A 27,994-nucleotide genomic window follows, 5' to 3' on the forward strand; every position below is an offset into this window, starting at 1 on the left:
GTCTAATGGTTTTGCCTACTTTCTTCAATATAAGTCTGATTGTGACAATAAGGAGTTCATGATCTGAGCCACAGTCAGCTCCCAGTCTTATTTTTGCTGATTATATAGAGCTTCTCCATCTTTGGCTGCAAAGAATATAATCAATCTGATTTTGGTATTGACCATCTGGTGATGTCATGTGTAGTCTTCTCTCTGTGTTGTGGGAAGGCGGTGTTTGCTATGACCGGTATGTTCTCTTGATAAAACTGTGTTAGCCTTTGCCCTGTTTCGTTTTGTACTTCAAGGCCAAATTTGCCTATTTCTCCAGGTATCTCTTGCCTTCTACTTTTTCATTCCAGTCCCCTGTGATGAAAAGGGCATCTTTTCGTGGTGTTAACTCTCAAAGGTCTTGTAGGTCTTCACAAGACCTACATAGACTTGTAGGGGCATAGACTTGTATTTCTGTGATATTGAATGTATACAACTTAGATTTTCACAGAGAAGCATCTTTATTGTGGGGAATATATATGGGTGTGTATACCCCAAGTTGCTATATTCTCAATACATAACAATAAGAAAAATCAAGTTGGGACCAGATCTGAAGTACAGAAGTTTAGAGTGGGGAAGAACTTTACATCTTATTTGTTGTTGTTGTTGTTTAGTTGCCAAGCCATGTCTGACTCTTATGCAGCTTCATGGACTGTAATCTCCCAGGCTCCTTTGACCATGGGATTTCCCAGGCAACAATACCGGCATGGGTTGCCATTTCCTTCTCCAGGGACGCTTCCTGACCCAGAAGTTGAACCCTCAAATCCTGCATTGCAGGTGGATTCTTTACAACTCAGTCACCTGGGAAGCCCCTTTATTATTTTTACATTCGTAAAATCACTAATTCTAATTCATAAAATTAGAAATCACTAGTTCTCCTGTGTTATTTCTCTGGCCCCTCTTCTGATTACTTCCCCTGTCATCTGACTCTTTGCACATGTCTTCCTTAGAGAGAAGGTGTAGATAGCAGGTGGGGGATGAACATGAAAGGCCAGGCTGAGGGATTGAGACACAGGCCAGTAGGAACTGGAAGTGTTGAGGATGCTGGCAGGAGTGTATCAGCTGTGGAGCAAGGAGATTATTCTGAAAACAGTATGCAAGGTATGCTTTAAAAAACAGTTAAAAAAAAAAAAAGATTAGAGCAGCTAGGGTTGGAGGGGATGATAAACAACAAAAACTGACTAGGAGCAATTCTTTAAAAATGGAAGAGGGAGATAAATCACTGGAAGGATATTTGGTAGGTCAAAGAATCCAAGAGAAGGTTGAAGGATCGAACTTTGGAAAGTCCATGATCCAGAGCAACTGAGGAAATTCAGGTAAGTGGGAATTCATAGGTATTTTCTTCTAGGACAGGTCAGTGGGAAGAATCAGCATCAGTTATGTTCCTTCTTTAAGTCACTTTTCAGGGATTCAACTCTCATGAAGGCTTGTTGTACCTGTCGACACCCTGGCCAGGAGAGGGAATCCACCCTTATTTGTAGTCCCTTCAAGACTTAAGTGTTTTCCCCTCAACTTTATAAAGAAGACTGGATACTGCCCTTTAAGTTAAAAAGGAGGGCTTCCCTGGTGGTCAGTGGTTAAGAATCTGCCTTGCAATGCAGGGGACACCGGTTTGATCCCTGGTCCAGGAAAATTCCACATGCTGAGAGGCAACTAAGCCCATGCACCGCAACTACTGAACCAGCCCTCCAGAACCTGTGAGCCTCAACTACCGAAGCCTGAGTGCCCTGGAGCACGTGCTCCACATGAGAAGCCACCACCCTGAGAAGGCCCTAGTCAACTAGAGAGGAGCTCCCGTTCCCTGCGACTAGAGAAAGCCCGCATAGCAATGAAGACCCAAGGCAACCAAAAATAAAAATAAGTAAATTTTAAAAAGCTTTTTTTAAGTTAAAAATGATACCAGGCAGACAAACACAATGGCTGTACATATGCGGCCCAGCAAGGCAGCTACTGTCCTAATTCAGCCCTAAAGGAATGAGCAGTGATAGGGCACAGACCAAGCCCCGGGTTACCATCTAGTCCACTTCCTGTTGTCTAAAGCCAAGAGCAGCTTTGATGCACCTTTGGATGGAAGGGCTGTCCTCAGCACTTGGGACAGGCAGGTACTGTATATGCTCCTTAATGCCCACTTTGGATGCGTAGATGACACGCACATGAACAGCTGAATCAAACGCATCCAGCTCCACGTGTCAGGTGCCGACGGGTAGGATGTTGCGTGCTGTTGGCTGCCACGTTGCCTCTCTTCCTTATCTTCCCCAAGTGGTGGGATGTGACGCTGTTGTGTGTTCCATCTTGTTAGGAATGAGCGTGCCCAGTAACAAGAAAGCGGACACTGCAGAGTTGACACTCGATCCTGTTTTCTCCAAGAACTTTGTAGTACAGACCTGGGAAAATGCCAAGATTACCCATGGAAATTATCATGGAAGAGTGATCATCACTGGATGGGAAAAGAGACAAAAGTTCTCAAACACAGGCAACAACACTTCTATAGTCTTAGAACCACAGATCCCCAAAGACCTCAAACACATTTGCCAACCATGCCATCACTGTGTCTTTGCAGCCCTTGGGAAAGTGATTTCAAAAGATCAGGAGAGAAAGCTGAAACTTTGCCTCAGACAGACTATTATAAAAGAGAATTTCACAGCAAAGCTTCCTTAGTACCTTAAATGACGTATTATAAAACGTATTATAAAAAAGAATAAATAAAAAGTGTTCGTGTGCAAAGAGAATAAAAGGAAAGAACAGGGTTTAGGTAAACCTTTTATTTTTTTTTTCTTCCAAAGAAAGAGAGACACCATGTGGATTTCAGAGTGAGTCAACTTAGCTCTGTTGACTTTAACATGCTATGAAGGAAATGGTTTTTGCTTAAGGATTCAGTAGCAAAATAAATCACAGAGACAGATAGATAACAAGGAAGTTAAAGTGACCAGTTCAAATGAATAAAAGTCTCGAGCTTTGTGCTGTAGAACAAAAAGTCCTCAAGGACTGTTCTTTCTTACAATGTGGCAAAATGGGAATCTTGCAGGCGTATGTAATTTGAAAGCAAAAAGATAACAAAGGTCATTGTTCTTGGGTAAGCCCCACGTTCCTGATCTTAACATTGAGATGTTCCTACCACTCAACCTGTAAACAGAAACAAAGAGGAAACATTCCTCCTCCAGGGACTATCCTGGTGGTTCAGTGGTTAAGAATCCACTTTCCTAATCAGGCGACATGGGTTTCTTCCCTGACCAAGGAGTTAAGATCCCACAGGCTGCACGGCAATGAAGCCCTCGAGCTCTACAACCCACAAGCCACAACTAGAGAAAGGCCTGCCATGACTAAGACCCAATGCAGCCAAATAAACAAATAAATAAATATTTAAAAATACACACATTAAAACCCAAAGATTCCTCATGGAAAGCAATTCTTATGCAGCAGTTCTCCTTGTCTCCCTGCCTCAGGACTGGATCGTAGGACTATCAGGGGATGCAGCAAAGTACATCTACTCCCAGTCACCTTCCACAGAATGAGTATTGTGATTTGATTTGAATGGGCTCCAAGAAGAAGAGATTTGAATCTGATCTCACCAGACAGGTCCGAAGATGCTCAGGAGAAAGCAGTTTGGCCTGCAGCTTCCTCTACTGTGCCTGGGAAAGAGCTGCAGTGGGGATGGGGGCCAGAGCTCAGAGCCCCAAGGTGGAGCTGGGCTGAGCAGGGAAGGGAAACACTGTATTCCTCACAGAGCACTACAGAAAATGAGCCACTGTGCTTCCAAGGGAACCCATTTTGGAACCTCATCTGCAGCAACCAGAGGCCCTGAATGCTTTGTGATTTAAACACTGCCCCCAAAGACTTGCAAATAAGGAAATGTGCATATTCACTCCTGCTCCCTACCTCTATTTTCCCTCTCTATTCACAGCCAGGCTGGTCAGTTTCTCCTTTGCTCCTGGCTTGAGACTTGCTTTCTGGACCTAGACATCAGTTTGTAAATGTAAGCATGATTGTGTGCACTCAGTTGTGTTCTACTCTCTGCGACCCCGTAGACTGTAGCCCTCCAGGCTCCTCTGTCCATGGGATTCTCCAGGCAAGAATACTGGCGTGGGTTGCCATGCCCTTTTCCAGGGGATCTTCCGGACCCAGGGGTCGAACCCAGATCTCCCGGCATTGCCAGCAGATTCTTTACCTTCTGAGCCGCAAGGAAAGCCCTAGAGACAAATGTGGTGTCACAGAAATTGGATATCTGATACAGACAGCCCAATGACTCCTAAAACCAATTTAAACAAAGGAAACCGAAGTGGATCAGAGTTGATGTGGCTGTGCTAAAGCCGGACAGCAAGAAATGTAATGCAGGTCTCTTTCCTGAGTCTAATACAGTTTCCATTACAAAGTATGACACGCCATTCCATACTCAGATACAGAAAGGCATTTTCTAAAGCAAATATCAAAACCCCTAGGTGTCTTTAACTGTGCTTGCTGCATGTGAACAACTGTGCCAATTCTTTTTTTTTTTTTAAAAAAAGCTTTCTCATATATGTAAGAATTTATAGATCTTACATATCTAAAGAGGCTCACTCTTTCAGTGGTCCTTCTAGAAAGTCGGTAGAATTGCTCTAATTCACCACATTTTAGAAATTTCACTCTAGATAGAGTATGGTCTGGTAAAGAATTCTACCCAGATGGTTCAAGTGAAAAGATGATAGGGATGAGATAACTTAGGTGAGGGCAGGTCTCAGCACGATGAGGTTCCCAGGACTAGCGACATCTCCAGTGCTGATTCGCAGAAGCCACTAGGTAACAGCACAGAGGTGGAAACAGTGTTCCTCAAATCCAGGGAGACGCCATACCTGAGGCAGACTGCAGCCTTGCAAGGTCTTGTCCCATGACAGAGATGTCCTGCTAAACCGCACACCCCAGCCTCTCTCCTCCTGCCCTCCCTTTATCCAGTCTCTGCCAGCACCTCACACTGGAAGCCAACTGGCAAGGAAGCTCTAAAAATGCATTAAAAAGTGAGTTGATTATCCACTTTTCCTACCATCCAAAATTCCTGCTGCTTCCAACAACTACACCCACTCAAATTTGTAAAGATCAAAGGTCCATGAGTTTAGCTGTTCTGGTTTTAATTCTTCATGTACATTAATCCATATGGTGGATAAACTGAAAATATTCTGTTGACTTGTGGTTGCGGTTCCAAATAAATGATCCATTTCTCTATTTCTAAAAGCACTCACTGTAAGTACTGTATATAAGATGCATGTATAATAATTCGTAAGTGCTTTTCTACTTGGATTTTACCGCAGGTCATTGTTCTTAACATTCAAAAAACTAAGATCATTGCATCTGGTCCCATCACTTCATGGCAAATGGATGAGGAAACAATGGAAACAGTAACAGACTTTATTTTCTTGGGCTCCAAAATCACTGTGAATGATGACTACAGCCATGAAATTAAAAGATGCTTGCTCCTTTGAAGAAAAGCTATGACAAACCTAGACAGCATATTAAAAAGCAGAGGCATTACTTTGCCAACAAAAGTCTGTATGGTTTTCCCAGTAGTCATGTATGGATATGAGAGTTGGACCATAAAGAAGGCTGAGCACCAAAGAATTGATGCTTTTGAACTGTGGTGTTGGAGAAGACTCTTGAGAGTCCCTTGGACTGCAAGGAGATCCAACCAGTCCATCCTAAAGGAAATCAGTCCTGAATATTCATTGGAAGGACTGATGGTGAAGCTGAAGCTCCATCACTTTGGCCACCTGATGTGAAGAGCCGGCTCACTAGAAAAGACCCTGATGCTGGGGAAGATAGGAGGCAGGAGGAGAAGGGGACGACAGAGGACAAGCCGGTTGGATGACATCACTGACTCGATGGACATGAGTCTGAGCAAGCTGCAGCAGATGGTGAAGGACAGGGAAGCGTGGCATGCTGCTGTCCATGGGGTTTCAAAGAGTCCGACATGACTGAGCGACTGAAGAACAACAAATTGCTCTTAAATAAATTATTTCAAGCAAAATGAATTAGCACAGTCTGGTCTGCAGGACCCTTTTCAACCTATCCAGGCATCATCTCTGGCAAGTCATCACTGCTGGTCTGTGTGGTGTCTTGGAATTACACTGCATCACCAGTTTCTGCAGTGCTGAAGATGTCCACCATGTTGGATAAAGCCCTTCCAGGCGTTCATCGTCACAGACAAGGCATGTTCTTGCCACATCCATGTGTGATGGAGCAAGCAGCAATGGCATACCAAGGAGTCAGGGCCTTGGTTCTCATTCTAGCTCAGATGGATCTTAGTCAAGCCACTTAAATTCTCAAGGCCTCAGACCCCTCATCTCAAAAGCAAGCAAACTGAAAAGACTTGTGAATTTCAAACTTTGTTGTTGCAGTAGAAGCATGTTTTTATATAAAATATTATAGGGACACTTTTGCACTGTTGGTGGGGATAGAAACTGATACAGCCACTATGGACAATAGAATGGAGGTTCCTTAAAAAACTAAAAATAGAGCTACCTTATTACCCAGCAATCCCACCACTGGGCAAATACAAATACCCTGAGAAAACCATAATTCAAAACAACCTGGGTACTCCAGTGTTCACTGTAGCACAGGAAGCAGAACACGGAAGCAGCCTAAATGTCTATAGACAGAGGAACGGATACAGAAGATGTGGTACATATCTACTACAGAGTAATCTCAGACATAAAAGAGAACAAAACTGGGTCATTTGTGGTGATGTGGATGGATCTTCAGTCTGCCATACAGAGCAAAATCAGTCAGAAAGAGAAAAACAAATACCATATACTAATGCCTATATGTAGAATCTAGACAAATGGTACAGATGAACCCATTTGCAAGGCAGGAATACAGACACAGATGTAGAAAACGGCTATGTGGACGGGGGAGGAAGGGGAGAGTGGGGTAAACTGGGAGATTGGGATTAACATATATACACCACCGTGTTTCAAGTAGATGGCTAGTGGGTCAGCGCTGGATAGCACAGGCTCAGCCCAGTGCTCTGTGACGACCTAGAGGGGTAGGATGGGGGTCGGGCGGGGGGCGCGAGGCGCAAGAGGGAGGGAATATATGTACCATATAGCTGATTCATGCTGTTGCACAGCAGAAACCAACACAATATTGTAAAGCAATTACCCTCCAATTAAAAAAATAACTATATATTACAGGACAGCCTATTTTCAAAAGAGATAGAGGTAGCATTACTCTGGGTTGAAGAAGGCTGAAGGGGCCTGGAATAGTCCTCACCTCCCCCCACACCCCTCACTCAAAATCTCCAAGCAACACAACAGAGAATTCCCAAAAGGGGATGACCACTGAAGGCCCATTTCCAGAACAATTTCTTCAAATATTAGTTTCCCCCAATTTTATGGGATATAAGAGGGGAAATGCTTCATTTTGTTCTCATAAATGCATAAAATGCAGCAGCCAACTTTTATAGATTACAGCGCCAATGGTATAATAAGTTCATTGTCCCGCAGTGGCTGTTACATAATTGTGTTCATTCCCTTTGTGTATTTTAGTAACGAGAGCATAATTGTCAGTGCTTATAATACATATAATCTCATTACTGTCACTCCCATTAGTACGCTTTCACCTCAGCCTATCCGTGGTAGGTTCCCCTTTCGCGCTCATTGAAAGACATGAAGAAATCTCCTTTCCTGCACCCAGATTTCAGCTTAATTCCTGCAGTCGCCATGGCTCGTCACCGTGACAATGCTGTCTCCTTGTCGTCAATATGTTTAATCTACCGTTTTGGCACACTGCCAAGAAGTCAGCATTGTGCTGGTGTGGAATTTCCAGGACCACATCCTTGCCTTCCTGCTAGAATGGTTCGGCCTTGTATTTGGAGTAGAAGCTAATTTAGACATGCAGATGACTGCATTCCTGACAGTGGCTGTGCTTTGGGAACTGCAAGATTAGACGCAATTATGTCATGCCTCCATTTTCTCATCTGTCCGTGGACGGATCTGACCTCTGTTATCCTCCTGCATGCCTTCCTTTTTAAACAGTTCTTATTATCTTTAAAAGATTCACATCAGGAAAACATCATAAACCTCTCTTTAACTTAATTTCTTAATATATGCACAGAATTTTAAAATCAGACAGTGTGTGGTTCAGTCACTCAGTTGTGTCTGACCCTTTTGTGACCCCATGGACTGCAGCCCACCAGGTTCCTCTGTCCATGGGATTCTCCAGGCAAGAATCCTGGAGTGGGTTGCCATTTCCTTCTCTAAGGGATCTTCCCAACCCAGGGATTGATCCTGTGTCTCCTGCACTGCAGGCAGATTCTTTACCGCTTGAGCCTTTGGGGAAGCCCCATCAGACAGTATAGACTTATAAGAAATACCCTTTCTCAGATGCAGTAACTTTAGATTTCCTTAGTTCTTCTGAAACTTTTACATCTTATTTCTATTTATCAATAAATGAATACTTCACATTTATGCATTTTAGGCACTATCTCTGGATGTCCTTCCTACTTGGTAGTTGAAACCATAGCTCTCTTCTACCACCCTTCTGCTTCTCCTTCCCCAAATTCCAATTATTGTGATATTTTAACTTTCATTGAATAGGGAGGCTGCTACCCATGTAATAGTGCTCTCGGTTTTCCCTTCATGTTCTTAGCATCTTACTTTCTCAAGTCCATTTAGTCAATTACTTCTTTCCAGTCAATCTGCCATCCACTTTCCAAAATATTATGGAATTACAATTTATTTTTTAAATATCTTTATGATAGCTTTTTACTGTACTTTAGGGAGTAAAATTAGATATGTATGTTCAATATGCCATCTTAGCATGGAAATTCTCTAAGTTTCCTTGTTTGTTCATACTACCATAGCACACGTCAGTCATTGCATACTGTTGATGCACCTTTTAAATGCCTCTCAAATCCATCCTCTCTTCCCCATACCTCTACTGACTCTATAGTTCAGTTTTTTTCCCCTGGAAAGTTAAACACTTCAGTGGTATGAGAACATGGGGCGCTTCCCAGATGGCTCCATGGTAAAGAATCTGCCTGCCACCGCAGGAGACTGCGGTTCGATCCCTGCATTCGGATGATTCCCTGGAGGAAGAAATGGCAACCCACTTCAGTATTCTTGCCAAAATTCCCTGGACAGAGGTGCCTGGTGGGTGGGCTATGGCCCATGAGGACACAAAGAGCTGGATATAACTGAGTGACTGAGCACAAAACTTAGAGACCTGGACTTTGTATTAGTTTCACCCAAATATAAGTGAAATAAGCCACCATCCTCTGTCTGGGATAGGTAAGGTGTAAGAGCACCCTGGGTGTCATTCACAGGGAGTAAATCACATCAAAAGTGAACTAGATGTAGCATTCACTCCCACTAGACAATCAATAAACTGTGTGTGTGTGTGTGTGTGTGTGTGTGTATATATATATATATATATAGAAATATAAATAAATATATATAAATTTATATATTTATATATAAATAATGGTCTCAAAGACTATTTTTTATTTTTTCTAATTAAATATCTCCAGGAAACTCACTACTTCCTGTGCCATTTGTAAATATATAAAGTTATATTTATGAATATACAAATGCATTATATAATTTTAAATATATCTATTTGTTAAATACATTAATATATTTATAAATGGCACAGGGAGTAGCAAGTTTCCCATACCTAGAGATATTTAATTGGGAAAGATAAATAATAGCCTTTCACATGGCATCTTTTTATTATATGGAGGGCTGAATTAAAGAGGCCTTAAATACCTATGATTTTTAAGATCTCTTGCGACCCCATGCTTCTACTAGAATAACTATTCAAAGGTTAGGTTCTTCTCATCTTTTGTCATCTTAATTTGATTCTGTTCATTCTGAAAGAAGAAAACCATTTCCAAAGATAGATTTAGACTTTCTAAGAGTCTTTCATTTGCAAGATCAGGAGAGGTAAGGCCGAGTTCCTGATAGAGGTTGTTTAAAGACACGAGAAATGCTTGATGGTAAAGAAAAGAGAAAAGAAGTGATATAAAAGAGGAAACAGCTGGAATAATGATCAAGGGAGTCCAAGAGATTAAAGCAGGTGGATGGGAGGGAACATTACCGGGAGAATGACATCAGTTTGGAACCCTGGGTAGATTGTTTACTCAAAGACATTATGAAAAAGGGAGAAGACGAAATTGAATAACAAATAGGAGAACATCAACATAGACTATTCAATGCAACAGTAACTATGCCAATACTGTGCTTAAGAAATGTCACTCTAAATTACCTGAAAATTGTATGGAACATGTGACAAAAGAAAGAGTTCAACCTGAATTCTGTGCACTGATATGTTTGTGTTTTAATGATGGGCTATTTGAGAGGCACTGAGGTGGAAATCCAAAATCTTGAGAGTAATTGTAGACACCATTCTCCTATATCAACCTGCAAATTTGCTCTCTTGTTCTTCTCTTTTACTTGCTAAATATCTCTCCTGAATTAAATTCCTTTCTTTCTAAACCCACCACCAATACTGTGATCCTTTTGAAACTCATTTCCAGTCTGAATGAGCCAAATAAACTCCTCACAGCTCTTCCTAAACGTATCTTCATAATTTATTTAAGATTGTTTAATGTCCCTCAACCATAAACACTCCTTGAGGACAGAAACTTTCTCTCTCTTCATCACTGTTGTCCTCCCATTATCAAGAGCCAGTCTCTGGGATGTGGCAAGTATTTAATAATTATTTTTTTGATTGAGACTGATTTAAATGTTCTTCCTTCCCCTCTTTCACCTACCTAGTCCTTCTATTTTTCTATCAAAGCATCATGTTCATCTCATTCTCAGAACTTAACTGCATTTGTGATTTTTATTCTTTTGTGTAGACTTTTATTTGAAAGCAATTTCATAAAAGCAGCGAAATAACTGAAACATCTCCCATATAACCCTCGCAGACTGTTCACTTGCTAAAGCTCTCCACACCTGCTTATAATTTTCTCTATGCATACATGCATATTATTTTTTCTTGTTATAAGCCATTTAAGTTGCAAACATAATGTCACTTTCCCCCTAAATACTTGTGAGCTTCCTACCAAGACATGTTCTTCTGTAACACAGTTAAATGTTAGTGGTGAAGTTGACATTAACATAATACCATTGTTGTTGTTCAGTCCTGTCTGACTCTCTGCGACCCCATGGACTATAGCCCACCAGGCCCCTTTGTCCGTGGGATTTCCCAGGCAAGCATACTGGAGTGGGTTGTCATTTCCTTCTCCAATAATATTTTCTATAAACTATTCATACATCACCAATCCAGTTTCCCCAAAATTTCCTCTGATGAAAAAAAAAATTCTGCTTCAAGGTCCAACCCAGGAACACACATTACACTTACTTGTTACATGTCTTTGTCTCCTTTGATTTGGAATAATCCCTCAATTTGTCTTTGCCTATTGCGACCTTGATTTTTTTTAACCAACAAGGACCTGCTATACAGCACAGGGAACTCTGCTTAATGTTATATGGCAGCCTGGATGAGAGAAGAGTTTGGGGGAGAATGGATACATGTATATATCTGGCTGAGTCCCTTTGCTAGTCATCTGAAACTATCACAACACTGTTAATTGGCTACATCCCAATAAAAAATAAAATGTTAAAAAAAGAATAAAGAAACAGTTATTCTATAAAATAACCCTCAGTTTGGGTTTGTCTGATGTTCCTTATGGTTACATTTCAGTTACTTAATTTGCTGAAATATCAAAGATCTGATGTTTTTTCATCTCAGTGTACTGTATCAGGAGACATATGATATTGACTTGTTCAATTATTAGTGACATTAACTTTGATCATTTGGTTAAGATGGTAGAGTTGCAATTGGTAATTTATTTGTGTGATTAATCTGCTAATATATGTGTTGCCCACTAGACTGTGCCTGGTGAGTCACAGACAATAGCTATTTGTGCTTACCACTCCATAGTCAAAGCTATGGCTTTTCCAGTAGTCATGTATGGATGTGAGAGTTGGACCATAAAGAAAGCTGAGCACTTTAGAATTGATGCTTTTGAACCGTGGTATTGGAGAAGACTCTTGAGAGAGTTCGTTGGATTACAAGGAAATCAAACCAGTCCATCTTAAAGGAACTCAGTCCTGAATATTTATTGGAAGGACTGATGCTGAAGCTGAAACTCCAATACTTTGCCCACCTGATTCGAACAACGGATTCACTGGAAAAGACCCTGATGCTGGGTAAGATTGAAGGCAGAAGGGGACGACAGAGGATGAGATGGTTGGATGGCATCATGGACTCGATGGACATGATTTTGAGCAAGCTCCAGGAATTGGTGATGGACAGGGAAACCTGGTGTGCTGCAGTCCATGGGGTCGCAAAGAGTCAGACACAACTGAGGGACTGAACTGAACTAACTTTTGTGCCATAACTGAGAACAGTATCCTTTCATATTAACAATTTAACACTCAGACAATAAAAAGGAAAATTAGCAAGTTTGCCAGAAGGTGGATATTGGACATATGAGAGAAAAGCAAGTGCTATTTGCCTAAATGATGTGAAAACTTAAGTCCACAAAGATCCTGCACACAATTGCTTAGAAAACCTTATTCACAATCACCACAAACTGTAAATAAGCAAAAGTCCTTAAACAGGTGAATGGATAAACAAACTCAGTTACATTGATACAATGTAATATTATTCAGCAATAAAAAGGAATGAGCTATCATGCCATGAAAAGAAGATCAATCTTAAATGCATAAGTGAAACAAGGAAGTCCATTAAGGCTGTATGATTTGCACACACGACATTCCCCAAAAAGGAGTTCGTCAAGGCTGTATATTGTCACCCTGTTTATTCAACTTATATGCAGAGTACATCATGAGAAACGCTGGACTGAAAGAAACACAAGCTGGAATCAAGATTGCCAGGAGAAATATCAATAACTTCAGATATGCAGATGACACCACCCTTATGGCAGAAAGTGAAGAGGAAGTCAAAAGCCTCTTGATGAAAGTGAAAGTGGAGAGTGAAAAAGTTGGCTTAAAGCTCAACATTCAGAAAACGAAGATCATGGCATCCGGTCCCACCACTTCATGGGAAATAGATGGGGAAACAGTGGAAACAGTGTCAGACTTTATTTTTCTGGGCTCCAAAATCACTACAGATGGTGACTGCAGCCATGAAATTAAAAGACGCTTACTCCTTGGATGTAAAGTTATGACCAACCTAGATAGCATATTCAAAAGCAGAGACATTACTTTGCCACCAAAGGTTCCTCTAGTCAAGGCTATGGTTTTTCCTGTGGTCATGTATGGATGTGAGAGTTGGACTGTGAAGAAGGCTGAGCGCCGAAGAGTTGATGCTTTTGAACTGTGGTGTTGGAGAAGAGTCTTGAGAGTCCCCTGGACTGCAAGGAGATCCAACCAGTCCATCCTAAAGGAGATCGGCCCTGGGATTTCTTTGGAAGGAATGATGTTAAAGCTGAAACTCCAGTACTTTGGCCACCTCATGCGAAGAGTTGACTCATTGGAAAAGACTCTGATGCTGGGAGGGATTGGGGGCAGGAGGAGAAGGGGACCACAGAGGATGAGATGGCTGGATGGCATCACTGACTCGATGGACGTGAGTCTGAGTGAACTCAGGGAGTTGGTGATGGACAGGGAGGCCTGGCGTGCTATGATTCATGGGGTCGCAAAGAGTTGGACACGACTGAATGACTGATCTGATCTGATCTGATCTGATAGAGAAAATACACAGATCAATGGTTGCCAAGATGTTGGATGGAGGACAGGAAGGGTTAAGTAGGTTAAGCATGGTTGATCTTTTAGAGCGATAAAGATTTGATACCCTAATTGTATATACATGACATTTTGCATTTGTCAATACCTATAGAATTTTACAACACAAAGCACGGCCTTTAATATCTGCAAAATTTTAAATGTCATTTAGGAGATTGGGGACTCCTAAGGTATGCACTGGAGAAGGAAACGGCAACCCATTACAGCGTTCTTGCCTGGAGAATCCCAGGGACAGCAGAGCTTGGTGGGCTGCTGTCTATGGGGTCGCACAAGTCGGACACGACTGAAGCAACTTAGCAGCAGCGGCAGCAGCAAGGTGGAATACAAATGTGAAAAACAAATTAATTGTATTCTAAATCTACGAAACAACTTTGATGAAGGAAGTGGAAGAAAAAGTGATGGCCTAATTAACTTCCGAAATGAGTAAGCTCTGTAAAACTTAATGTACAAGAAACTGTTCAGAAGCACTGTACTCTAGATATAAATGGATAGCACAAGTGGGTATGAGGTTACAATTATGAAACCTCTATATTTGTAAATTGGAATTAAATATTAAGTAAATGCATGGCATATGGTGGGAGACAGGTTTATCACTATTGGGGTGGGGATTTAAAGATAAGTAGGGGAAGAGACAAGAATGATTCATGTGGTAATAGATTAGAATTGGAGATATCAGTATTAATTCATATTTAGCTTCATATAGATAGAGATGGTTACAAGAAGATATATATATATGTGTATATATATGTATAGATAGATATAAGCACATAGGACTTCCTAAGTGACTAAGTGGTAAAGAATCCGCCTGCCAAAGCAGGAGATGCAGTAGACTCGGGTTCAGTCCCTGGGTTGAGAAGATTCCCTGGAGGAAGAAATGGTAACCCACTTCAGTATTCTTGCCTGGAAAATCCCATGGACAGAGGACCCTGGCGGGCTACAGTCCATGGGGTCACAAAAGAGTTGGACAAAATTAAGCAACTGAGCATTCATGCATGTAGATAGATGGATGGCTAGACAGAGATTTATATAATTAGGATATACACATATATTTCCTTGCTTTGTCATCTGTGAGGGTCAAGAGGCACATCGTATTCCCAGGTCTTCATTTCTTATACCATTCTCCAACAAAAAATATGACTGCCACATGGGCTTTAATTCATATGCCAACATTAGCCCACTAATTATAAGAACAACATACCTAACTAAAGTGTTACTAATAGGGGAAACTGAATATGGGATTTATGGGAACACTCTGAACTATTTTCACATTTTTCTATAAATCTATAACTGCTCTAAACACTTGGAGAAGGTGATGGCACCCCACTCCAGTACTCTTGCCTGGAAAGTCCCATGGACGGAGGAGCCTGGAGGGCTGCAGTCCATGGGGTCGCTAAGGGTCGGACATGACTGAGCGACTTCACTTTTCACTTTCATGCATTGGAGAAGGACATGGCAACCCGCTCCAGTGTTCTTGCCTGGAGAATCCCAGGGACGGGGGAGCCTGGTGGGCTGCCATCTATGGGGTCGCATAGAGTCGGACACGACTGAAGCGACTTAGCAGCAGCAGCAGCTCTAAACACTAAAGTTTATTTAAAGAATAAAATAACCAGACACAAAAAGTGATACTTGTGTGAAATCTCATGTTGAGGAAAAACCATTATGTTGAATTGAAAACAAAGCACAAATGTGATCAAGTTTCATATATGTATTTGAAGAACCACTGTCGATGCAGATGATCTACCAATGCTACCTGGTTATCTGGCCTAATCCTGAAATGAGCCCATTCTTAAATTACTCAATCTTGGGGACAAAACTGTCTATAATAACACTGTCTCTGGAAAATAGCAGAAGACAAACTATCCCCTCAAGAGAGCCTTAAGAACTTTTTGTATTTTAGCCTGGGCCTAAATTAAAATGCATATAGCACATGTCCAGTCATCAAGCTTTTTGCAGCTTGAAAGAGAGCAGAGTTAAGGGCAGGTTTCAGAATTGACACTACAACTAAAACCCTGTTCCTTTATCCAAGCAACTTAAGCTACCTTCTTACCATGCAAGTTCCTACACAAGGAGATGGTCTCTAAGTTATTCCTCTTTTTGACTAGATCACCATCAATTTTCACAATAAGAGATACATACCAGCTCACCAAATATGGAGCACAGGCATGTGCTGGCCCTGTTAACATAGAATAATCCTTGGTCTCAACTGGCTAGAATCCCTTCAAGTGATTTCTCTACATGTTCAAGGAGACAAAAGATAAGAACCCAAGCTTTGGGAGTTGAAATGTCTTTGTAAGTATCTTGGGAATAGTGTTTCTAGAAGTCTTGAAGCTTCAAATAAAATATGGAGAGATGACTACTTCTCAAAAGCTGCAGGTTACAGACAGTGTGAAGACAGAGTGGGCATTTCAGTACCCCCACCCCATGCCCAGGCTCCCTGCTCTGACAGCATTCTAAAATTATCAGGCCATGAATGCGAAAGGATTATCCCATAAATTGTAAATTCCATTTTTAAAAATGGAAAAGCTTCTGTAATCTCTCTTTAAATTAGGAGAAACAGCTCTTAATGGAAAAAAAACATACTAAGGGTGGACTGCTATAATGTCCGTAGTCTAAACCTGCTTCATCAGCAATGTATCTGGATTACCAGAGACTGGGAAAACTTGAGATCTGTCAACTTTAAAGATCTGATGGAAGATCTCTCACCATGTTGATTTCAAATGAAAATTTACGAAGATCCCATTGAATACTGCACAGGAAATGAATTCTGATTACACTTTAGGGTTACTTGGGGAATTTTAAAAAATCTTGTTTTTGTCAAAATGTACTGAATTGGATACTAAAGATTTTCAGATTTCATAGTATGCATATTTTATCTAAGGAAAAGAACTACAAACAAATAGTAAACTATACAGTTGGTAAGTTTTCTTTTCATTTTGTTGTTCAGTCACTCAGTCATGCTGTGTGCCAGGCTTCCCTGTCTTTCACCATCTTACAGAGTTTGCTCAAACTCATGTCCATTGAACTGGTGATGCCCACCAAACTTTCTCATCCTCTGTCATCCCCTTCTCCTCCTGCCTTCAGTCTTTCCCAGCATCAGGGTCTTTTCCAATGAGTCAGCTCTTCGCATCAGGTGGCCAAAGTGTTGGAGCTTTAGCTTCAGCATCAGTCCTTCCAATGAATATTCAGGATTGATAACCTTTAGGGTTGACTGGTTTGATCTCCTTGCTTTCAAGGGTCTCCCAAGGGTCTTCTCCAACACCACAGTTCAAAAGCATCAATTCTTCGGTGCTCAGCCTTCTTTATGGTCCAACTCTCACATCCATACATGACTAGTGGAAAAACCATAGCTTTGACTAGACGGACCTTTATTGGCAAAGTGATGTCTCTGCTTCTTAATACACTGTCTAAGTTTGTCACAGATTTTCTTCCAAGGAGCAAGCATCTTTTAATTTCATGCTGCAGTCTCTGTCCACAGTAAGTTTTATTTTCATAGTGATATGATATTCAGAGATCCTAAAACTATTGATGCTTTCAGTGTCCTCTGGGCTTAAACAAATATGTGCCCTGTAGAAATGAGCTAGAATTTTAAATACTGTATTAACTCATATTTTTAGTATAAATAGACAGTTATAGTATAGACAGTTTGAAAGATGTGTAAATAAATAAAAATATCAGTTCAGTTCAGTTCATTTCAGTCGCTCAGTTGTGTCCGACTCCCTGCGACCCCATGAATCGCAGCAGGCCAGGCCTCCCTGTCCATCACCAACTCCCGGAGTTCACTCAGACTCATATCCATCGAGTCAGTGATGCCATCCAGCCATCTCATCCTCTGTCGTCCCCTTCTCCTCCTGCCCCAATCCCTCCCAGCATCAGAGTCTTTTCCAAGGAGTCAGTTCTTTGCATTAGGTGGCAAAAGTACTGGAGCTTCAGCCTTAGCATCAGTCCCTCCAATGAATATTCAGGAGTGATTTCCTTTAGGATTGACTGGTTTGATCTCCTTGCATCAAGGGACTCTCAAGAGTCCTCTCCAACACCACAGTTCAAAAGCATCGATTCTTCGACGCTCAGCCTTCTTCACAGTCCAACTCTCACATCCATACATGACCACAGGAAAAACCATAGCCTTGACTAGATGGACCTTTGGTGGCAAAGTAATGTCTCTGCTTTTGAATATGCTATCTAGGTTGGTCATAACTTTCCTTCCAAGGAGTAAGCGTCTTTTAATTTCATGGCTGCAGTCACCATCTGCAGTGATTTTGGAGCCCCAAAAAATAAAGTCTGACACTGTTTCCCCATCTGTTTCCCATGAAGTGATGGAACTGGATGCCATGATCTTCGTTTTCTGAATGTTGAGCTTTAAGCCAACTTTTTCACTCTCCTCTTTCACTTTCATCAAGAGGCTTTTTAGTTCCTCTTAACTTTCTGCCATAAAGGTGGTGTCATCTGCATATCTGAGGTGATTGATATTTCTCCCGGCAATCTTGATTCCAGCTTGTGTTTCTTCCAGTCCAGCGTTTCTCATGATGTACTCTGCATAGAAGTTAAATAAGCAGGGTGACAATATACAGCCTTGACGTACTCCTTTTCCTATTTGGAACCAGGTTAATACAGGGGCTTCCCAGGCGGTCCTAGTGGTAAAGAATCCGCCTGCCAATGCAGGAGATGCAAATTCTATCTTAGGGCCTCAAAGATCCCCTGGAGAAGGAAATGTCACCTCACTCCAATATTCTTGCCTAGAGAATTCCATGGACAGAGGAGCCTGACAGGCTACAGTCCATGAGGCTGGAAAAAGTTGGACATGACTGAGAGACTGATCAAGTAAATATAAATAAATATGTGTGTGTGTGTAGATGGATACACACACGTATATATTTCCTAGAGCCTAGAAGCAATGTCAGACCAGTAGCAATAATATATAAAACTGAGATGTCTACTTCAAAGTGTTCTCCACTTGATGGAACCACAGATTCATGAAGAAACATTTGATGCCTGGGCCATCACCACAAAGGTAAAAACATGAATACATGTTAAAAGGATAGAGAAGCCAGCCTGAATAAACTCAGGCTGCCTAATCAGGGAAAATTCGATACTAAAAAAAAAAGTAACAAAACAAAAAATTTCATTTCAGAATAATGCCAGTTTAGAAATAAATAAAGAAAGAAAGGGGAAAAGTCATCATTTTACAACCACCAGTGGCAATGGCACCCCCTCCAGTACTCTTGCCTGGAAAATCCCATGGACAGAGGAGCCTGGGGGCTGCAGTTCATGGGGCTGCAAAGAGTCGGACATGACTGAGCGACTTCACTTTCACGCATTGGAGAAGGAAATGGCAGCCCACTCCAGTGTTCTTGCCTGGAGAATCCCAGGGACGGCGGAGCCTGGTGGGCTGCCGTCCAAGGGATTGCACAGAGTCGGACACGACTGAAGCGACTTAACAGTGTTATAAAAACACTGAAGTAGGAACTGTCAGTGGATAAGCATCCACAGGGTGAAAGATGGAGTGGAGGAAGTTTCTGTACATTATCACCTATAGGGACCAACTATCACCTCACACAAATTTACAAAAATGACTATCAAGTCTCAACTCATCTCAGGTGCTGAGAAAATGAAAGTGTCATCTACTCTATCTGATCAGTACAGACAAGACAAATCTTTTCTGTAACAATTTTTCATATGGAGTCTTCAAAACTGCTTTTGATAAAATGAAAAGCATTTAATCAAAAGTTACTATGAACGTCAAAATATTTAAAAAAAAATAAAATTGTGGGAAGTTACATAATGACATAGAAAACTAAACCAAGGGAATGGAGTTTTAAAAATAAAATTCTAGACTTAAAAAAAAATATGGAAAATTATTATTTCGACAGACCTAGTGGCAGATTTAGATGTTGAAGAGGAAATGATCTACAGAATGTAGAAATGTCAGTAGAATGTAAGTGGAAGAAAGAGAAACACGATATGGAAAATACAGATAATACAAGAGAAATCAGTGATAGGAAGAAAATGACAAAGATGTTTAAGTGGAGAGGAGACAGAGAAGAGGACAGAGTAAAATCTGAAGATCTAACTGGCTGGCTATGAATTTTCCAAAACCTATAAAAGATAGAAAGCCCACAAACTCAAGATATTCTAGAAAACCCAAGCAAGTAAAATACAAATAAAATCAAATATAACCACATCACAGTTAAACTACTGAAAATCTGTAACAAGGAGAAAATCTTAAAAACAGAGGAAACAGAACACACTACCTTCAAAGGATGAACTAGAGTATCTGAGAGCTTACTTCTCAAAAGAAACAGAAGAGTCGAGAAGATTACTCATGGAATATTTAATGTGCTAAAATATCATAAATTCCAACCTAAAGTTCTAGACCTGAGTAAATATACCTCAAAATGTTTAAAAATATATTTTCAGAAAATAAGAATAAAGAATTCACTATCACACCTTCATTAAAATTAATACCACAATTAGTTCCTTAGATTAAATGAGTCCAGATAAAAACACATAGTTCCAAGAAATACTAAATAGCAGGGGAAAAAAAATAAATAAATAAATGGGTGAACATTCTTGAAAATTGATTATATAGACAATAATGGTAATGTTTTGTGGAATTTATATGTGTGTGTATATATATATACACACACATACATATATATATACATACATACATATATAATTTAATTGCATGTCCTCAATAATCCAAAAGTTTAGAGTAGGCAAGCCTCAGAAAATAAAGAATTGAGATTTGTCAGAATCTTTCCTCTAAGCGCAGTGAAATTAAGCTAGAAATCAATAAGAAAAATATAACTAGAAAATCTTCAACTGCTTGCCAATTAAGCAATATGCTTCTAAATTAGCCCATGGATTAAAGAAATCAAAATGAAAATTGGAAAATGCTTTTTGCTGAATGATAATGAAATACAAAAACATCAATAATACGTCTAAATTAACAGCTTTAAATGCATATATTAGAATAGAAAAATCCACCACCCCACACCCAAAGAACAAGTCAAGAAGCCAGAGGAATAAAGTAAATGAAAAATATCCCACTGATTGTCTTAGTCCATTTCTGCTGCTACAACAAGATACCAAGACTGTTTAGATGATAAACAACATAAATTTCTTTGTCACAGTTCTGGGGGCCGGCAAGTCCAAGATCATGGTGCCCTGAGGTTTGGTGTCTGGTGAGAGGTTCTCAGTTCATAGAGAGCGGTCTTTTCATTGTGTTTTCATCTGGTGAAGAGACAAGGGAGCTCTGCCTTCTTTTATGGGGGCACCTAATCACCTCGCAAAGGCTCCTAATTTCTAATACTATCACCTTAGGGATTAGGATCTCAACATATAAATGTGAGAGTACACCAACATTCCGATGACAGTAACTGTTATTTACAAAGATAAAAGTTTCCTTCACAATGGAAACGCTTGGCAGATAACAGCTGAAGCAAATGACAAAACTAGCAGCCCTATTAATAGAAAAAGCTGATACTGTATGACCCTAATGTGATCAGAGAAAAATGTACAACATCACCAATTGCAACTCTTGCCAAAATGTGTGATTGGAATCTCTAAATGAGAAAACAGTTCCAGACTGCAGGGGATTCAGCTACAAAGCTAGATTGAAATCTTTAAAATATCTAAGGCATGAAAAGATTTCTTTCAAGTGAGTGGAATGCTCTACGTCAGGGTCAAAAACTTCTGTAGAAGTCCAAGTAGTAGTAAATATTTCAGGCTTTGCCACATGATCTCTGTTATGGCTACTCAGTCTTGCTCTTGTAGCCCTAAAAGTATTCATGAACCATACATAAACGTATGAATGTAGTCAAATCATTACCACTTTATCGACAGACACTGAAATGTGATTTTCAATAATTCACAGAGTATTATTTCCACTTTTTTTCCCTGCCATGTAAAATTGTAAATTCCATTCTTACCTTGCACATCACAGACAACCAATAATAAAACAGATTAGGACTATGGGCTATAGTTTGCTAACCTGTATTCTTGAGTAATGGAGACAGAAGAATCATGAAAATAAAATGGAATGTATAATTTTCAGCTGAATCTTGATTTTTTTTTAAAAAGCAATAAGGTGTATTTTTGAAACAGTTGGAGAAATTTATAAATGGACAATATGTAATACACAAAATAAGTATATTATTTATAAGTATATGTTGGTTATAAAAATGACATTGTGGTTATGCAGGAGAATATCCTTTTTTTTAGTTAAGAGCACGTTGCAGATTCAAGAGTGAAGTGATTTGGGGGACTTGCCTGGTGGTCCAGTAGCTAAGACTCTGTGCTCCCAATGCAGGAGGCCCAGGTTTAATCCTTTGTCAGGGAACTAGATCCCACACTCTGCAACTAAGAGTTAGCAAGCCACAGCTAAAGATCCTGTGCACCATAACCAAGACCTGGTGCAGCTGAATAAATAAATTTTAAAAAAATAGTAAAGTTACATGATGTTTATCACTTACTTTCAAAGGAACTAGGGAAATAAAATAGATAAATAAGTGTATGTTTATCTGTGTGTGCATGTATGTGTGTGTGTGTATGTATATATACACACACACACACACATATATATATACATGCAAGAGAGATGATGGAAGGCAGTTAGGAATGGAGATTAAGTAAATAAGGCAAAATATTAATAATTGGTACTTTAGGTGAAGGGAAGGGTGTTTATTGTGCTATGGTTTCACAATGACTGTGGGTTTGAGATTTTCAAAATAAAAAAATTGGGAAAAATAAAATAAAGATATCATATCCAGACCCCACCCCAGAATTTGAGATCAACTAGTCTATTTTGAGACTGCAGGCCATGGTGTTCTCAACAGTTTCTAGCACACAGCATGGGCTGAGAACCACTAAAACAGGAGAAAGAGAAGGTCTATTAAGGTCAGAGAGATTCAAGTTCTGTCTGTCATCCACCTTCTGCAACTTCTTTCAAGTTATTTATTTCAGTAAGCCTTAGTTTCCATGTCTATAAAATATGAACAATACTACCAGTAGCACAGAGTTGTTATTATTGTGAAGCTAGATAGTTACCGTAGAGCGCAAGAGTGCTTCATTCTTTTGGCCATGCCTGACCACCCCTCACAATGCAAGTGTGGAGTCCCAACCACTGGACTGCCAGGGAAGTCCCAAGATACTGCTTTTTCTAACACTGCCCCTACTTAACTGAGTAGGCTGCTGAGAAAATAGGATATCAAATAGGGGTGAGCAATGGACCGAGAGCAATGCAATGACCAAGGATGAACCACGTGTGTTGCAACAAGAAGGAAAGACTGGAGACTCAGGATAGCAACAACTTCTGTTGGAAGCACAATGCAGCAGCAGTTAGAACTGTGGGTAACAAAAGTGTAGGACACTGCATTTTTTTTTTGCCTTATCCACGTAGCCTATGTACTATTAATTTCCAATTTCTTTTCTTTAATTTCTCTTTTCAAACCTTACTCACTCTGATATATGCTCTAGTTTAATCCTGATAAAATTAAAATATATAACACTTAAAACTAAAAACATTCCATGTATCTAAACACATCTCACAAACTCTAGCAAAGAATGTGTAATACCTTGGAAAACATGATTATTCGTATCCTGTTAAGAAACTTAAAGGGCTTCCCTGGTAGCTCAGATGGTAAATAATCCACTCTCAATGCAGGAAACCTCAGTTCAATTCCTGGGTTGGGGAGATCCTCTAGAGAAGGGAGAGGCTGCCCACTCCAGTGTTCTTAGGCTTAGATGGTAAAGAATCCACCTGTAATGTGGGAGATCTGGGTTCTATCCCTTGGTTGGGAAGAGCCCTTGGAGGAGGGCATAGCAACCCACTCTAATATTTTTGCCTGGCGAATCCTCATGGACAGAGGAGCCTAGCAGGCTACAGTCCATAGGGTTGCAAAGAGTTGGGCATGATTCAGCGAGTAAGCACAAGAAACTAAAAAATAAATAAAGCAAAAAACAATCTCTTAATGATGTGAATAAAAAAAAAACAGGTTTGGAAATGACAAATGTCACATTTCTTCAAGATTGCTGAGAGCAGAGTTAAAGGGTATAGAGACAGCATGCAGAGCTGACCAGCATTTATTAGGTGATCACAATGTATCTGGCTCTATGTTAATTTTATAAACAAAATATTTTCTTACTGTTTTTAAACATTTTTTAACTTTAACTGCACAAATACTATTTCATTTAATGCTCAAAGCATCCCTAAGAAGTAATTATCTTTATATCAAAGGTGTGAGGCTTAGGTAGATGAGATCCCTGAGGCCACATAGATGGCACCCAGGAGGATGTGATCTGTTTGTTCATGTAATTTCAGGGTTCAAGATATTAGTCACCATGATGTGCTACTTTGCTAAGTAGGAAATCTTAAGTCCTTTTTATTCTGTTCATTCACAATGAGTCAATCTTCTGGGCAGCAGTCAGTCTCTAAAACTACATTCTTAGACTGTCACCATTTAGATCATAGATTACTCTTTTATAAGTGATAGATGCATGCTCCATAGGAGATCAGGAGACATGCACCCCACATGCATGATGATTAATCTGCAGGAAAACACCTCACTCCTATAGTTTTGGAGAAGTCAATCAGCTTACACCAGAGATTAGATACTCCATCTTCAGGTTTATACAAATGGAGAAACAACATAAGCTTTGATAATATCATTCATCCATCTACTCATTCACTGATATACTTTTACATATCCATGTATTTTTTCATTCATCCATCCAGTCATTCATTCACATATTTATCTATTTATTCATCAGTCCATTAATAGTTCCAATAACTTATTCAATATTCCAGTCAAAAAAATATTTATTGAGTCCATATTATGTGCCAGGTACTTTCCTAGAATTGTGCTACAGAATTAAACAGAACATCTCTGCCTTCAAGGAGCATAGCTCTACAGGGAAAGACAATAAAAAACAATAAAAAGCATGTAAAAGATATAGAAAAATAATCTGTAGTTAGTGTTAAGAAGAAAAAAAGAGAAAGAAACAGGATGTGGACTAGCCAGTGGTGGGTAGAATGAAGGCTGTAGAAGTTTAGATAGATGGCTAGAGAGGCCATAATTGAAAAGGTGATTTCTAAGGTGACTTTTAAAATCAACGACTTAACAGGAACAAAGAAAGTGAAAAATACTCAGACACATGTGTGTTTATATACATATATATGCCTATGAACATACATGCATACACATACATATATATGTATGAATATATATATATGCAAGTAAGTATATATGTACTGTATGTATACATATATATGTCACTGCATTCCCGCCTTCATTGAGAAGGTTGGGGATACACATATACACTAAATATATGTATATGCATAAATATATGCACATATATATCTATTTCTGCTGAATTAAATAGTGCTTAGTGACACTGTTGATTTTATTCTGGGATAGGCACAGGATCAGCACGAGTTTATGAAGTCATAATGACCACCCTTGAAGCAGCACTGACTTCCGGCAGTGGAGGTCCAAGTAAAGTTTTTGAGTACCAGATTTGGGTCAGAGAGTGACATGATCTAACTCATCTTTTAAAAATTTTACTTTTACTTCAAGGATGCAGATACCCTCAGATGCAAAGAATAAGGGCCTTCCACGCCATCCCCATCTCTTCCTGGAATCTCGTATTAGCTGGAGACACTGATCTCTATACTTATAAGATATATAACCCTGAGCAAGATGTTGTATTTCAAAGCCTTGTGTGCTGCTGCATAGACATGTCTGGTTAAGAAACTGAAAAATAATTGAACCAGTTCAAATTGTCACCTGGATTAAATTCTCTGCTGTTCCCAATGACACTATTCCTGCACCTAATTTCCATTTGCTCTGTTCTGTTAGCTAGGAACTACACTTGAAACCAACAATGGGCATCTCTGGCTTTGAAAACTAGCCTGCCATTGAGAAAAGTGGAGTTAATTACTTACATGAAGTGACTGAATAACCAAGGGAATGGTGCTAATACATTGGCTTTATAGTAAAAGGGTTTTGTTAGTCCCTTGATGAGACACTGTATGATACACAAAAGGCAAATTTGGAGCTTAGAAATGTCAAAATATCAGCCCACCAAAGGAGCTATGACATCTTAATGAGCTATTTCAGGAAGCTCAATGCTTGAGCAGTACGATGGACTACATTTTTATTCAGTGTTTAGTTCTTGGAGCTCCAAAAAAAGAGAGATTTGACTAGACTGCCATCCTTTTTGTACCTGAAAACAAAACAAAAACCTTACATGTTTTCATGTGGTTTACCTTTATTTTTCCTTTTATTCCCCAGCTAGGCAACAGTAACAGTGCTTTTTGTGGATCCATGTCATGGCTACTCACTTTGATAAGTATGGTCACTGAGGGACAGAGAGCCATTTTCAGCACCTCCTTCTCCTAGTCCTCATCTCCTGGAGTTAGCTATCCATAAAAGTCAGTCCTTGGAGAAACTAACAGTATGAAGCTTCGCTGGATTTTAGGAGAAAATGAAGTTTCTTTCAAGGGGTCCACGGTAGACAGAATAATAACCCTCTTCACCTCCCCATCGACCCCAAGATATTCACGTCCCAATCCTCAGAACCTGTGAATATGTTGTACATATTCAAAAAGGGCCTTTGTAACTGAAACTAAGGTTATAGATTTTGGATTCAGGAGATTAGCCAAATTATCCAGATGGATCTAATCACATGGGACCTTTAAAGAAAAAGACAAAGGAAGAGAAGTCAGTGAGAGAAATGATACAAGAGGCAAGAGAGACTGGAGATGTAAGAGGGACTTAGCCTGCTAGGGCTTTGAGGATGGAGAAAGGGTCCATGAGCCAATGCATCAGGGAAGCCTCTAAAAATTGAGATCAACCCAACTGATCTCAATTGACAGGGGCTGACAGAGGCTTCCCAGGTGGCATTAGTGGTAAAAAAAACCCGCCTGCCAATGCAGGAGACATAAGAGATGCAGGTTCGATTCCTGGGTTGGGAAGATCCCCTAGGGGAGGGCATGGCAACCCACTCCAGTGTTCTTGGCTGAAGAATCCCACGGACAGAGGAGCCTGGCGGGCAGAGAGCCAAACACAACTGAAGTCAAGCACGATTTAGCATGCATGCACAGCTGACAGCACAGAAACGGAGACCTCAGTCCCAGAACAACAAGGAACCGAATTTCACCAACAACTCGAATGAGCAGAAAATGACTGTGCCCTACAGCCTCAGAAACAAAGGTTCCTGGGAACCTTTTAACCCAGTGATGCCTATGTTGGACTTCTGACCGATAGAACTGCAGTATAAGAAACCTGGGGTTGGGGAATAAATCTGTGTTGCTTTAAATCACTAACTTTGTAGTAATATGTTATGGAAGAAAGAGAAAACTAATCAATCCCTTGTTTATAAGAGGCAGACCCTTAGATAGAAGGCACTCTGTGAGGTTTAGAAAAGTATCAGTGCAAAAGTAAGCGTGTGCCATGGGGTTACACCCTCTATCCATTTCCTTTTGCCAATTTAGTTATGTCATTATACAAGCATGGGGGTTAGAGGAAGGGAGGAGAGGGGGAGAGACAGAGAGAAAGATGAGACAGAGACAGAAAGAAAGAATAATTTCTACATATGTCAGGATCTTGGGACACCAGCGTTCCACTCAATGAGCATGAACCTCAGCGTGAGCCTAAATCTGATGTTCTCCAGTGAGTCTCAGATCCTATTTTGTTCAGTGGCTCGCTTGTGTCTCACTCTTTGCAACCCCATGGACTGCAGCATGCCAGGCTTCCCTGTCTTTCACCATCTCCCAGAGCTTGCTCTAGGTAACTTATAATATGAGCATCTTCTTACACTGAGTACATGACTCTCATTATATGAGCATCTTCTTACACTGACTACCACGTATGACCCTTGCATTTAATGAAACAGTTTTCAGGGAAACAATAGCCTTCAAGTACAAGCCAGCAGCTGGCCGCCAGTTAAACAAAATATCATTCATGTCAATACCTCTGGAAAACCTGGCTGTTCTCCACTATGATTGCTTACATTGTTCTCTCACTGGGCACCTAACAATTAAGGGGTAATTGTTGAACACATTTTTGCCTTACAACCTAACCTCTAGCAAAAGGATGCTAATCTCAGCATAAAGGATGAGGTAGAAAAATACCTCATATTCACATTAAGTCCTCAACAATGAACTTGAGTTTGAACAAAAATTCAATTATTGCTGCTGGTCAGAGTTAAATAGAAATACAGCT

The 27,994-nt window shown here is 40.2% G+C and overlaps 1 protein-coding gene across 1 annotated transcript in view; it reads right to left on the reverse strand.

Annotated features, from left to right (window-relative positions):
* Nucleotides 1-469: 469 nt before the first annotated feature.
* LOC129635521 (uncharacterized) overlaps nt 470-27,994 on the reverse strand; it is a 410,165-nt gene continuing 382,640 nt past the window's right edge. The window contains exon 6 of the mRNA XM_055558589.1: nt 470-2,411. Coding sequence (XP_055414564.1) covers nt 2,036-2,411 — 376 coding nt within the window. The 3' untranslated portion in view covers nt 470-2,035. The remainder of the gene's footprint in view (nt 2,412-27,994) is intronic.

The sequence above is a fragment of the Bubalus kerabau genome, chromosome 20 (genome assembly GCF_029407905.1).
Source record: "Bubalus kerabau isolate K-KA32 ecotype Philippines breed swamp buffalo chromosome 20, PCC_UOA_SB_1v2, whole genome shotgun sequence".
In the NCBI taxonomy this organism is placed as follows: Eukaryota; Metazoa; Chordata; class Mammalia; order Artiodactyla; family Bovidae; genus Bubalus; species Bubalus kerabau.